The sequence below is a fragment of the Sander lucioperca genome, chromosome 7, assembly GCF_008315115.2.
Source record: "Sander lucioperca isolate FBNREF2018 chromosome 7, SLUC_FBN_1.2, whole genome shotgun sequence".
In the NCBI taxonomy this organism is placed as follows: Eukaryota; Metazoa; Chordata; class Actinopteri; order Perciformes; family Percidae; genus Sander; species Sander lucioperca.
The window spans coordinates 27,917,485-27,932,656 of NC_050179.1; the positions used below are offsets into that span (position 1 = coordinate 27,917,485).

General features: G+C 41.4%; 1 protein-coding gene across 1 annotated transcript; it reads left to right on the top strand.

Moving 5' to 3' along the window:
- Window positions 1-2,437: 2,437 nt before the first annotated feature.
- lcat (lecithin-cholesterol acyltransferase) lies at window positions 2,438-14,555 on the top strand. The gene is made up of 7 exons (XM_031310369.1): window positions 2,438-2,588; window positions 4,952-5,108; window positions 5,336-5,451; window positions 5,548-5,643; window positions 10,099-10,323; window positions 11,434-11,629; window positions 14,138-14,555. Exons 1-7 carry the CDS (start codon window positions 2,438-2,440, stop codon window positions 14,496-14,498), a joined length of 1,302 nt encoding a protein of 433 aa, XP_031166229.1. The 3' UTR covers window positions 14,499-14,555.
- Window positions 14,556-15,172: the final 617 nt, after the last annotated feature.

Below are 15,172 nucleotides of genomic sequence, written 5' to 3' on the forward strand. Positions count from 1 at the left end.
CCTATATGCCCTGTATTGAGATATAGCTATAATTTCAGAAATTCTTAGATAAGTGTCATGAAAAAAAACTAGTCTGTTTTTCTGAATTAATGAGATAATTGTTATCAGAAATTCTGAATAACTAAATGAAAAAAAGTCTGCTAAATTAACGAGATACCAAAATTAAAATCCTGTGAGAAGCTGTCATCTGCATACGGTTACTGCTAGATAGATAGATAAATAGCTAGATAGATAGATATAGATAGATAGATAGATAGATAGATAGATAGATAGATAGATAGATAGATAGATAGATAGATAGATAGATAGATAGATTTTTGAGTAAATGTCCTTTTGTCACTTTTCCAGGGTGAACATAAAACTTGCTTGGAATTAACGTGTATGAATAATAATAATAATGATAATAATAATAATAATAATAATAATAATAATAATAATAATGTATGAAATTGGGACACAGTTCGGTTCTTACATAATTTCCAGTACTACAGTTCTGTCAACCTTCAACATGATCAGAAGTTTAATTTATTAACCAGAATAAATAAAAACACTTGTGTTGGTGTGCAGGGCGGCACATTTAGGCTAATGATGTTTTAACATTTTTATTAATTAATAAAACATCTAAATTGTCTTTAATAATCTAATAGTCTTTTGAATAGCACAATTTAGATGTAAAGGTTACATTATCTTTAGAAATAATGTTTAAATGCAGTTATTAGGCCTAAATGATTATAATTACTGATACTAACAGTTAGGCTACAGCATTATTCAGTAGACACAATCCATACCTTGGACTTTAAAAAGTTTGAAAAGAGGAGTTGCAGAGGCAATGAGAAACACAAAGTCAGAAAAATGTGGTTGGGAAATAACAAAAGTAGGTTCCACTTGATGTTGGGCTGGTTCAGTGAGCAATAAGAAGATCCTTTGCCAAGGTCAATTAGTCAATAATAAATGTCTGCCTATAGCCTATCTGACATCACTATTGCACAATGTCATGTCAGACTACAATAACTAGGCATATGAGCTACAGAGAAAAACAATATTATTTATTCTAGGATACATTTAAAAAACTTAGAATGTGTCCAATATAGGCCCATTACCTGGCTAAACATTGAAAGAAATTCCCTAACACTATAATGGAGTGGAGTGGGGGAAATTCTAGATAGAAAGATATGAGGCAATGATCACTGAATCAAACACATCCATGTGCCATACAGTGTCCAAACATGTTATTATGCTCTGTGGTAACCTCACCTGTCGGGTGTGCCTGCGTGCACGAGCGAAGCAAAATAGCCTCTGGTGATCACAGTGTATTATGGTCAGGATGCCGGTTAGCAGCTAATATGGTAAATATTTTTAGGTGACTTTAGGCCTAGGCCTACTGGTAATTGTAGACTAATGTATTTTCTGTCAGCAGCCTTAATGAAACAAACAAGACTTCATGCCAACAATCTAGCAAAGCGTAGACTATTCTGTGCAAATAAGTACATAGGCAGCTTAAATTGTAAATTTGGGAGTTACAGAGCATGAAAGCCTGAACAACAATTAATGGTTTTAATCCTTATTTAGCCCAAACATCTTATTTATTTTCCCCTCTCTTAATTTGCTATGCAGAGCGAAATAAACGTTGTACGTTGGTTTTTGAAACAAACTAATGGAAGTCAAATGTGTTGTTCCATGTTATAATGATGTAATAACTTAGACTATAGCCTAAGTTATTACATCATTATAACATATATAGTCTATAGGCCTACTGTTACACATTAGCCTATTAGCATTTCCACACAAAAAGTCTGTCACCAGTTGACCAGAAAGTTCTCGCCGTTACAGCTGGACCAGCAGGACTAGGCTACTCTGCTAAGTGTGTATGCTTTGCCTTTGAAGTAACCTAAGTTATTTCATGCAAATCACACAATATGTCATTTTAACATCTGTTTAAGGCAGCCTACGTAAACGTAGCCTATGTGAAAAGAACGAATAATAATTAGCGAAACATACAGTAAGAAACATTATAACCGCTGGATTAAATTGGATTTAAGAAAAAAATATTTGCATTGACTTGTTTTTTTCTTTGGAAACACGTGTTTGTCTAAGAAAAATGTTCTTGTCTATGATCTTCTTTGTCAATCATTTACATGCTGTTGTGTAAACAAATACGTGTGATTTGGATCAATAGGGCAACGGGTAAACTAACGTTACACGTTTTATTTGTCCCTGTGCCTGCCTGCGTGTGTTCGCGTGGGCTTATGACAGTTTAATTAATCATCCTTATTGTAACGCAGGTGTTTCAGAGTAGTTTCTTACAGTTGGCCAGGTAATATAACGTTTCCACTGGTATGAGCTCACGGTTTCTGCCTGGACCGCCTCTCCCTCCGCCTCCAGCAGCGCACACACCGAGACAAAGCACCGTCCAACACCACAGCTGTTTGAAAGAAACATGGCATCCGCAGGACATCTCTGCTCGGTGCTGCTGGTTGTATGTCTACTGGGGCTTCATCACTCCTCAGGTTTCTGGATCGTCAACGTCGTCTTCCCGCCAAACGCCAAAGCCAGAATACCAAGCAACAGCACTCCACCACTCATTATCGGTAAGCGTTGTGTTATAGTTCATGTAACGTTTCGTAGAATTTTGGATGTCAGACTATTTTTTTGCATAGAATTCAAAATCTGTCTTTAAGGTCTTAATAATTATTTACTTACCTTGAGGCCCTGTGTCAATACCTTGGGTTCTGTAGGCTACTTAGCCTACTGCATTTTATATAACGTTATACCTAAATAACTTTGTTTTTAATCAAATTACGACACAGTCAACTTTGATGTCTCTGCTATCAGGGAGGTCCATACTGCAATCTGTACATTTGACCCTGTGTTTTAAGGTTTGTGTTTGTGTTAGAGCCACAACAGTGATTGAAATAGTCACTATCCCACTGATATTTTTCTGGGTCTTCCTACTTTTTATTTGTAACGTTGAGGTTTTAATGAAATATTATTTTGTGCATTCTGTGCAGCATATAGTCTTTGTTATAGGCCACAGCTTAAAAAGGCACAAGACAGCAAATTTGGTTTTAAATGTAGCTTCACAATTAGTCTACTCAAAGAGTGACACTTCACAGCTTTGGTCTGATAATCTGGGGGAGGGACCTATACAACTTTGACACATGATGCTAAACCGTTGACTGTAGTGTAGATAACAGTACATGTTTATATACCTGTTCCTTGGACTTTTTGTCCTTCTCTCTTCATTCGGCCAGGGACCAGTTTGAAAAAGATAGACTTTGACTAGTTTGGCTTAGATCAAACTTCAGATATGTCTAAATGCATCTGTTGCACAAAGCTGTAGGACTAGCAAGGTCTAATTAGCTATACATTCTGGGTAAATAAAGACTTTTTTTCAAACAAAAAAAACATGGCTGAAGCAACTGTGTCTAACCGCTCAGCTCCCTTCGCTCCCTTCACACACACCTGAAAATGTTTGCCTTCTGCAGGAATTCAACAGTTACAACATTTTACTGTAAAAATGGCTGGAGTGTTGTGGCTGGGTTGGATCAGTGGGTAGAGCAGGCACACATGTACTGAGAGGTTTATGCCTCCACGCAGAGTTCCAGGGTTTGAATCCGACCTGTGACGATTTCCTGCATGTCTTTCCCCTCTCTCTCCCCTTTCTCACCTAGCTGTCCTGTCAAAAATTAAAGGTGGAAAAGGCCAAAAAAATAATCTTTAAAAAAAAATGGCCAGAGTGTAACTGTGACTGTAATTAAGACAGCACGAAGGTTTTGCACTTAATTGTACAAGTGTGTGACGTGCAAAGTAATATACGGCAAAATGTGTTAATGTTGTTAACTACTGGACTTTAAATTACTACAAAAAAACATGTCACCTAATAGCATTTAGTCTGTGACGTCTGAAGGCAGTAAAATTATGTATTATAGTCCCTTGATTGTGATATATTACGGTAAAAACACATGCTCCATCTGCACATCCTTCTTCATCTTCTACACATATTTTAGGTGTTATAAAAGGTTTTTGGGCAAACTTGGTGTCTACTTAGTGAAAGATTAAACTGATTTGTTATTTAACACCGTAAGTTTTGTGTCCACTGCCATTATTAGGAATCAGATTTGGGTGTTAAGTTTAAGATTACACTGCAGGGCATTTTCTCTTCCCACCGCTTATGACTCTTTGTTTGCAGTCAAAAGGTCATTGTCCAAACCAGGATCCACACAGTCTACTGCAGGGAAGCTCCAAGTTGAGGGTTTCCACATTTTGAAAAGTTAACAAATCACTTGGAAATATCTGACGAAACAGATAAAACCTGCTGTTTTGTCCCAATAAACATTTTACTTTTTTTACTACTTTTTGCACTTTACTTGTTTTTAGATCCACTATAATGTGACACATTGTGCAAGATATTTTGAAAAACAATTTTCAATACAAAAAAAAGATTGTGGTGTCATTGTGAATATTTGCCAAAATCCTCATATTCAGTTATGAAATGAAGGAGTGTTAACGCAGGGACCAATGTTAAGATTGTACATTCTTACATTGTACAGTACGTAACATATATTATTATATATTTATATTTTATACCAACCTTTTCAACTGGTGACCCCTTAAAATAAGAAAAGAGTGATTTTCCCCTCTAAACTTTTCAGATTGTTTCATTTCAATACTTAGTAGAGGCCCGAAGAGGAACAAATCTCCAATATAAAAAAAAACAAAAAAAAAAACACATTTTAGAGAAAAGTCCAAACATTTTTTTTGTATTCATGTAGCAGAACAATGTCTTTTACTTCCTCCTATTCCATGTGACACCTCAGATTCATCTTGTGACCATTGGAGGGGTTGTGACTCCCAGGTTGGGAACTGCTGACCTACAGTATTATTTCAGTTCTTACCTAGCAATGTGACTCACTCATGTGATGTGTATGTGTGTGTTTTTGTGTGTGTCCAGTGCCGGGGAACTTGGGGAACCGTCTGGAAGCTAAAATAGACAAGCCGACACTGGTCCACTGGATGTGCTACAAGAAAACTGAACATTGGTTTCCTCTGTGGATTGACCTCAACATGTTCATGCCTATAGGTGTAGACTGCTGGATTGACAACATTAGGTAAAACTGACTGCCCCTTCATGCCTATCCTTTTCTGTATTATGCATCACTTTCGAGCATCATAATGACAACATTGTCCTTATACCTCTGCTGCCCTAAATCGTCCTGTCACTATCAAACATTCTCTCATGTGACTATCTTTTTCAGATATTATTATAGTCACATTAAAGAATATCTTTGGCCAGCTACACTGACAGGAATGTCCATGTCCATTTTTCGTGCCCCAGACTTGTTTACAATAGGACGACTCGGCGATCATCCAACTCCCCAGGGGTGCAGGTGCGGGTGCCAGGATTTGGGCAGACATATCCCATTGAGTTTCTTGACCAAAACAAACTGGCTGGTGAGAAAAAAATGTGTCTGTACTGGTACTGCTTTGTACCAAGTAATGTTGTTTTAGACATCTGGTATTGACTGAGTCTGCTGCTCGTTTTTGCAGGTTATTTTCACACTATGGTGCAACATTTGGTCAACATGGGCTACACCCGAAATGAGACGGTCCGAGGAGCACCGTACGATTGGAGATTAGCTCCTAGTAAGTAGCAAAACTGCACATACACACTCACACTGCACTCTAAAAGAGTTCTTTGTACAGTAGATCGAGCCTGTGTTGGCTTGGAAATTGTAGAAAAAGTACACCAGAAGGAAAAAAGGAGCTTGCATATCAACTCAGCTTGTCCTTTTTAAGTAATAATGTCCTGTGTAGTTGGCATTTGGGCTCCCTTTTCCTACGATGGTATTAGTGGGTAAAACAACAGAATGAAGTAAAAACATTAGATGAGAAAACAAAAAATAAATTTCATAAAGACTCATAAAGGCCCCTTTTATATAAAAACTGATTTAAAGCTCCTCTGATCCATCTTGTTTATATTAAAGATGCATCAGTTTCTTTTGCCATTTAGGCAGTGGAACAAACTTTACTTTAAACACAACATTGACATACTGTATTATCACTGTATAAAGTTATTATGGCACCATGTTATCAAACAGTTGCTAATTTACACATCAAGCAAACACAGCAGCATTATCAATCATTTGTATTTGTATGTTGTGTTTCTGGCCTCCTAATAAATTTAAGTCTAAAATTCACTCTCTTTTGGCCTCCACTAGTCTATAAACTAGCCCGAAAATCCCCGTCTACTATCCTGCTGGGTGATTTTAACATTCATGTGGATTCCAGTAGTTGTTCTCTCGCTGCTGATTTTCTATCACTGCTGGACTGCTTCAATTTTACACAACACCTACATGGCCCCACACATGACAAAGGGCATACCCTGGACCTGGTGTGCTGTGCTGGCATAACCCCCTCCCACCTGCAGTGCACTGACCTGGCTGTCTCTGACCACTATGCCATCCTATTCTTGGTCCCTGTGCCTCTCCCAAAGCAGTGCACCAAACAGCCCATCACGTTCAGGAACATGAAACGGGTGTGTACTTCCACGCTATCTGACTCCCTACCAACCCACCTCGCCACCCACCACCCCTCCCAAACAGTTGACGGCATGGTGGAACACTACAACCGTGCCCTATCTCTCAGCCTGGACCTTGTAGCTCCTCTCACCACACGTTACGTGTCTTTCTCTCGTCCTGCCCCCTAGTTCACCCCTGAACTCCACAGGATGAAGACGATACAGAAGATCCGGCCTCACTGTCCATCGTGAAGCATTTAAAGAACACGCCACAAACTACAAAGAAGCCCTTTCTCAGGCAAAAACAAGGTATTACTCCACACTCATCGGTAATCAACAAAAACACCCCAAATTGCTCTTCTCCACTATCAACCGTCTACTTCACCCTCCTGATGCCGCTAAACCCTTAGATGCAGCTGACCTCTGCTCCAGGTTCCTGGATTTCTTCCAGCAGAAAGTGGACACTATCCACTGGCAGCTCCAGTCTCCTGGGCTCTCCCCCTGCCCCACACTGCCCCAACAGGATTCTCACCACTCAGCTGCCCGCTCACCTCAGTGCTGCTTATCCCCCTCTCTCCATTGGATGCTGACCAAGTAAAAAAACTGGTCACCTCTGCCAAGACTTCAACCAGCAGTCTTGACCCAGTGCCCACCACCCTAGTCAAGGCCTGTCTTCCCATCCTCTGCCATCCAGTGGAAAACATAATTGCATCTCTTGCCTCTGGTGTGGTACCATCCAGCTTTAAAATGGCGGCAGTCATCCCCACTCTCAAAAAGCCAGGCTTAGACCCAGACGACCCCAACAACTATCGTCCAATCTCCAACCTCCCTTTCCTCAGCAAAATCCTGGAAAGAGCAGTGGCTGCCCAGCTTCCAACATCACATGTCCCACCATGAGCTCTTCGAACCCCTCCAATCTGGTTTCAGAACCCACCATAGCACTGAGAACGCCCTCATCAAAATCAGTAATGACCTCCTGCTTGCTGCCGACAATGGCCTCATCACCATCCTCATCCTCCTTGACCTTTCTGCAGCTTTTGATACAGTTTCCCATACCATCCTTTTCCACCGCCTCTCTGAGCTCATCAGCCTCAGTGGCACAGCACTGTCCTGGTTCCGGACCTACCTCACTGACCGGAAACAATTCATCACCCTAAATGGCTCCAATTCTGATCCAGCACCCGCCAACCATGGCGTGCCTCAGGGCTCTGTGCTTGGTCCTCTGCTGTTCACCATCTACATGCTACCCCTAGGTCATATTATCCATAAACATGGACTTAACTTCCACTGCTACGCTGATGACACTCAACTTTATATCAGCACAAACCCCACCTCCCAGCTCCCACCCACAGAACTTGTCAACTGCCTGCAGGAACTCAAATCATGGATGACCACAAACCTACTCAAACTCAACAGTAATAAGACTTGCATCACTGCTCAAGAAAATTGGAGACCTGGCCCTGGATGTGGATGGCTGCTCCATTTCCCCATCTCCTGAGGTGCGCAACCTGGGCGTCATCCTGGACTCCACTCTCTCCTTCCGGTCCCACATCAAAAACATCACTAAGTCTGCCTTCTACCACCTCAGAAACATCTCAAGACTCCAGCCTTCACTCACACATTCAGTAACTGAGACACTTCATCACCTCCCATCTGGACTACTGCAATGGTGTCCTGTCTGGACTGCCCACCAAGGCCCTTAGCAGACTCCAGTATGTCCAGAACTCTGCTGCCAAGGTTCTAAGCCACACAAAGCCCTGGCAGCATATCACTCCCATCCTCCAACAGCTCCACTGGTTGCCAGTCAAGTCACACATCACCTACAAGATCCTCCTGCTCACCTACAAATCTCTCCATGGACTCTCACCACAATACCTCACAGATCTCCTCCACCCCTCACGTTCCCTGCGGTCCTCTGACAAGGACCTGCTGGATACCCCCCGCACCAGGTTGCGGACTTTTGGGGACAGGGCTTTCTCTGCCAATGCTCCCACACTCTGGAACAGTCTACCACTCCACGTCCGCTCTGCCCATCCCTGCCCATGTTCAAAAAGCACCTCAAAACATTTCTTTTCACTAAGTCCTTTGACCCCTAACCCGCCTCTCCCCCTATTTGTTAAGCGACCTTAGGTACCTTGAAAGGCGCTATATAAATCCAAGTTATTATCATTATTATTATTATTATTATTATTATATCCTTGACGTTCCACTTCCGGGGTTGCTCCGGTGCTGCAGGAAATTCTGCCGATGTCCGTTACCTTCCACTTTCTTTGTGTTGGAATTTTAAACTCAGATGGATTTATGAGGACTATGGTTAACTGCTCCTCAGATCTCTGCAGGGTAAATCCAGACAGCTAGCTAGACTATCTGTCCAATCTGAGTTTTCTCTCGCACGGCTAAAACAACTTTTGCACCACCCATGACGATTGTGGTTGGTTTAAAGAAATGCCAATAAACCAGAGCACATTTTTCTCCCATCCCGGAATGCTATGTGGACTAGCCAGACCCTCCTCCGCAGCGCTGTGAAGGATGGTCTGGCAAAGCGAGACTAGGCTTCCACTAACTCCTGAGGAAAATGTATGACTCTCTTTAGCATCTAAATGCTCCACTATGTTCCCACGCTAGCTATTGTCTGTCTGTCTTTTGGTGCTGGAAAGGTAATGAACAGTGCAAACAGTGAAACAGCTGCCTATTAAGACTTAAAATAAGGTTGATGAGAGCAGTGAGACAGAGCTAAAACAGTAAAGCTGTGGGCTGTAAAACCAAAACAATGAGCGGTCAGAGCTAACCCTAACCCTAACCCTAACCTACAAATCTCTCCATGGACTCTCACTATAATACCTCACAGATCACAGTCACAGTAAAGCTGTGGGCTGTAAAACCAAAACAATGAGCGGTCAGAGCTCTCACATTACAAATGGTGATCTGATGCATTAGTAATATAAAAATATTGATTAGTGCAGCTTTAGCAGGAATTGAAACGACTATACCTACAATACCACAGAGAATTATCAACCAGACTTGAGTTTTGGTTTCTTAGCCTCTTTTAGCTCATTGTTTTGTTTTCATGGCAGGCTGACAAAGTGACTAGCTGGTGAAGAAAGTCAAACATCTAGTGAATATAATGCTGCATTTCCACTGCATGGCACAGCACGGCTTGACTCGACTCGACTCACTTTTGGTAGCAGGTGCTTTTCTCTATTTCGTTTTCCACTGCGGATAGTACCCCCGTAATGGAGGCGGATTCTTAGCTGATCGCGAAATGGCTTGGTTGCCGATGAAAGGATCCAGCGAGTGTCTTGTTAAAGACAATGTCACGGCAGTTTCACTCGCAGTAGCTAGGGCGATCAGCTAAGAACCCACCTGCATTGACGGGGTACTATCCGCAGTCGAAAACAAAATAGAGAAAAGCCCCTGGTACCAAAAATTCAATTCAATTAAATATAGATTTAAAAGGATTTGCAAATCATTGTATTTTATTTACGTTTTACACAACGTCCCCACTTCGTTGGAATTGGGGTTTGTATGCACACTTATACATGCACTTACACATGCACTTATCAATGTTCCTGCTCCCACAGATGAGAATGCAGAGTATTTCATAGATCTGCAGGACCTGGTTGAGAAGATGTATGACCAGCACCAGCAGCCTGTTTACCTGCTGGGACACAGCATGGGCTGCCACTATGTCCTCTACTTTCTCAACCACCAACCTCAGGCCTGGAAGGACAAGTACATCAGGGGCTTCATTTCCCTGGCAGCTCCATGGGGGGGTGCTGTTAAACCACTTAGAGTCCTGGCGTCAGGTAATGGCAAAGTACTTCAGTCCCTCCAGACTCCCTCCGCCGCATAAATTGCTGATTTCCGCACAAAATATGCGGGGCTTTCATGGTTTCATAATCCCCGCATTTTCGTTGCAAAAGTCACATATGTCTTAGCAGAAAATTGAAAAATGTTGCGTTTACTTCACACAAGAGCAGCCATTTTCCCCTGTAGCCATGGGAACGTTATGAAGTGACGTAATTACGCGACGTGAACATCATCAAAAAGCTGCAAACCCTGCGATGAAGCAATGATGAAACCGCAGTTTTTGCAAGTTCCCGCAATTTTTGCAAGTTCCCGCAATTTCATTGCATAAAATTGCATAAATATCTTGCACATTCCATCGCATTTTTTAAGAAAACGTGCCGCATAATCAAGGATTTTTGCCCGCAACAATTACAAAAAAACTCTTTTTTGTGATTATTGGGGGCAAAAAACTTTTCTGGAAGGACTGGTACTTAGAGTAGAATACAGTACAAGAAGAGGCTACTAAATGGATCTGCACCTGGCACTGTCTATACAACAAAAAGGTTTTCCTATACATCTTTTATATTTTGTGTTATCTTTATTACTAATGAGGATCAAAAACTTCACAGGGCAGAGTTAACTACAGGGCAGAGTTAACTTTCAAACAACCACCTGATTTGATTTGAATCAAGCATGACCCGGCAAACCTGTACATTCTTTTTGAAAATATGTTTATTGCAGATCAACTATGGGTACAGACTGCACTGGTTCATACAAGCAACTTTATTTTTTCCATTTTCTTATTCATACACTAGCAACAATACAGCAGCAACCAAGAACATACAATTGTAATTATTTGGCAGATTCTAAATACATCAATGGTGAGGCACAGTAGCAAATAGCAATATTTATATAAAGAGACTAAAGAGCAAACCAGGAGTCAAAAGAATTCCTTTGAAACTACCACTATTACAGTATTAATATATGTGACCCCTCATCCCACGCTTTCTTCCCTCAGCCCCGATAAATGTTTCAAAACTGGTCCCCATGCCCTATCAAACACACTCCTCCTCCCTGCATTCGTGAATCTAAGCTTCTCCAGATAATCCTGTACATTCTTGCTTTAGGTGAAAATGACGGTATCCCGATGATTTCCAACATCAAGATCCGCGAGGAGCAGAGGATGACAACAACTAATCCCTGGATGCTACCATCTGATTTAGCCTGGCCAAAGGACCACGTGTTCATCTCCACACCAACCTTTAACTACACCAACCAGGACTACCAGCGCCTCTTCACAGACATCAATTTTGAAGATGGCTGGTAACTAACAGCTTTAACGTTATTCTACAGCCTTCCCATTACCCACCTCAATTTTAGATGCACTATATTCCCGATTATTTAAGTGACTAAAATGCTTTTGAAATTTTAATGATTTGCAGAACAGTGACTTTCTAAGACATTGCGCAATGCATCACACTGTACTCTGAAAACCACACCCACAGGAGAGGAAAACAACCAGTATCACAATATGCAACCAAGGGCTAATACGCTAACAAAATGCCTGTAGCTAGAAAACACACACACACACACACACACACACACACACACACTAAGCTGTTAGTAAGCTAATGTTAGCTATGTGTTAGCAAGCTAAGGCACTTTCAAACATAATACTGCACATTCCGCTATAACACAAGTTGCACACTGTCAAAATGCTTTAGCTTAACTTACAGAACTATAGTTAACCTAAAACTGACAACTGTAATGACAAATGATTTACGTATTGTTAGGCATAGCCTACTGAGTCATGTCATGATCTCATTCGTCCTGCTGATGCCTCACGTCTTATTGCTTGTATCCACTTTTGTCTTTCTAAAAGCTCATTATTTTTTCTGGTTTAGCAGCTTATAAATGTTTATGGGTTATAAAAAGTTATGGGTTATTTACCCTGTTGTTAGTGCATCCCACCACACAGCAGCTTTTAGGCATTTTTCTGTTGTTTAATAGCGGTAATAATTGACAAGGAGGCACCTTCACGCAACACAAAGTCAATGGAAAACTATAAATTGTTTTCCCCTCAGGTGAGGGCAGGACTTTAATGCACTCTGCCTATATAGCAGTGCCAATGTATGATCAGTTTTATCACTTAGGGCCATAGACAGTAGAATAAATGGACCAACAGATCCCGTTGCTCTGGACGGAGACCAGTGAAGGATATTAGAAGCACTTTTCTGGTGATGACTGAGCATTACTGTGCAGCCTCCAACTGAGCTTGAAGACGTAGATGTGACGTGAGCAACCTGTCTGAAAGTTGTAAGTCTTCTGGTAGCTGTGCCAAGAGAAATCTCAATCATTCCAAATCTTGCAGAGACGGAGAGCGTAGGTATATGTAAAGAGATAACATGGACACAGGCTAAATATTGCGAACTAAAATGCTAGTTAACATTAGTAATTAAACTTAAACAGCTAATGTAAGTCAAAACTGCCTGCGAGCTTCTCCTGTACTATACGGTAATTCCTCTACTATGCGACAGTAAGTCACGTGGTTATGACACAATCGTTAGCCTATTTTTACAAAAACGTCTGCTACAGAGACATAACGTGAGATACAAGGTAATGGAGCCTTTTATACATTGTTGTGTTTCTTTAGAAATAAACAATGGACAAATAAAGTCTTAAAACGTTTCAGATGTAAAGTTATTCGCTGTCAAAGTGACATCAAAATGAATGGCAGTCAATGAAATGCTAACGGCAGGTGATGGCTTGATAGCATCAAAATGGCGCCATAGGAGGTACGCGTTGTGGAGAGAGACTTACCCCCTTGCTTAGGACCAGGCCCTCAGGAAGTGCACTCAGCCTTGCAGCCAATTTCGTCCAGGGGCCACTAGCGGTGTCGCAACGAAAAATCCCCCTGCTGAAGGATTTTCCCATTAGGGCACCATTGTAAAAGAGACGACTGTAAAACTTAGTAAGGGGCCATCCACACGGAGACGCTCGACCTCTAGCCTTCGACCTCGTATCCCGCGACGACGTCTCATAACAACGACAATGGCGGACTACATGCTTGTGTTCCTGCTGGAGAAGATATTGAGCCTAATAGGTTTACTAGGGCAAAATATACTGTCTGTTTGTATACAGCGTGCAAGCTTTATGCACATGCTCCGCCCCTTCTTCTCCGTTTTTTTGGTGAATTTCTGTAGCAGAAACAGCGCCACCTATAGGCCTGGAATATGAAATAGCGTGTTGAGTCATTTACAAATGGATCCGTTTGGACGCATATATTCTTGAAACGATGCCAGGGAAGACAGGGGAAAAAAAGATTGTTTTGGTACATGTGGACGTGGCGGAAAAGTCTATAAGAAATCTTCTGGGGGGGGGGAATTCGAAAGAAATGAGCTTACCAGATCTCTCCTCATCTCTACAAGGCTACATTAGCTGCTACTAGCATAGCACACCTAAATCTGTGCAGTCGAATGAATCGAGTTGAGTTGCAGCCGCCAAGTTTTGACAGGGAAGAAGAATGCATGGAATATCGATATGTAGGCCTATGTATGCTTTTCTTTTCAAACTGTCCCGGGTGGTGCAGCAATGTTATAACAATGCTAAAGCGGCGGAGTACTTTTTTAAGGTTGCTATAAAGTTCCACAAAGCTGAAGGGAGCTGCAGAGTCAGGTGATAATTCTCTGAGGGTTCATCACAACGACCCCTTTCACAAGTAGTCATGTGATCCATTATTAATATAAAAAATATTGATCATAACTGCTTTAAAGTTTTGTGTCCATGTACCACTCCATTTCACAACCCCACTTTCCTTCTTGTTGGTTGCAGGCACATGTGGGAGGACACCAAGAACCTTACTGGCGATCTCCACCCACCTGGTGTTGAGGTGTGGTGTATGTATGGCGTGGGGCTTCCAACTCCGGTGACATACATTTACGACGAGGAGTTTCCCAACGTGGACCCACTGGACTTTGTTTACGCCGATGGGGACGACACAGTGGATAGCTTTAGCATGAGTCTTTGCAAACGTTGGGTGGGGCAGCAGGAGAAGCCAGTCCATGTTACAGAGTTCCGAGGGCTGGCCCACCTAAACATAGTGTTTCATGAACAGGTGCTCAACCAAATCCAACATATCCTGGAGGGGAACTCGGATATGCCCAAAGAGGTTGACGTCCGATCTGTAGCTTAATAGAAGACAACATTATTGAAGAGTTTAAAAAACTAAAACACATGGAATGCTGGATTTTTTTTTCACATAGTTGACTTTTGAGTCTTTTCAGCTGTCAATCAAAAAACACATTTCACATAGGTCCAACATATATTAGCACCCCCTCTTAGCCCACGGAATGGTTCTAAACAGATCTGGACTAGCAACCAATCTTACCTTGACCCCCAAGCCCATAACCATGACCCCTTATCTAAATTAAAGTGTGATGACTTGCAGTATGGGTTTGACCCTGATCTGTTTATTTTTTATTTCCAATGTGTTTAGTTTGTTGTGTCTTCCTTATATTTGGTGGTGATCATGATGAGACTTGATACACATAACATGGTACACATAATTATCACATTAATTACAAACATAGTAATGGGGATTTTTTTTTTTTTTTTTTTTATTTTTTTTTTTACCATGGTTCAGTTATTGTTGTAGTATGTGTAGTTTTCTCACAGTCCATTCAGGCAACTTCAAATCCTGTTACATCTTTACAAAAATACACAATCCTGCTTTGTTTTTTTTTGATGGATGATGAATTAATTATCACAAAGTGCACATACACACAAACTGCCATTGTGTCATATTCTATAGTGACTGTAATGAATAGCTCATAGGGACCTTGCCAGTAACCTATTTTTTTTTCACTG

What these genes read in the sequence shown, in the direction of transcription:
- lcat (XM_031310369.1), top strand. Translation starts at nt 2,438, where the DNA reads ATGGCATCCGCAGGACATCTCTGCTCGGTGCTGCTGGTTGTATGTCTA. An exon ending in CACTCCACCACTCATTATCG is followed by an intron (nt 2,589 to 4,951) that starts GTAAGCGTTGTG and finishes GTGTGTGTCCAG; the next exon opens with TGCCGGGGAACTTGGGGAAC. An exon ending in ATCAATTTTGAAGATGGCTG is followed by an intron (nt 11,630 to 14,137) that starts GTAACTAACAGC and finishes TGTTGGTTGCAG; the next exon opens with GCACATGTGGGAGGACACCA.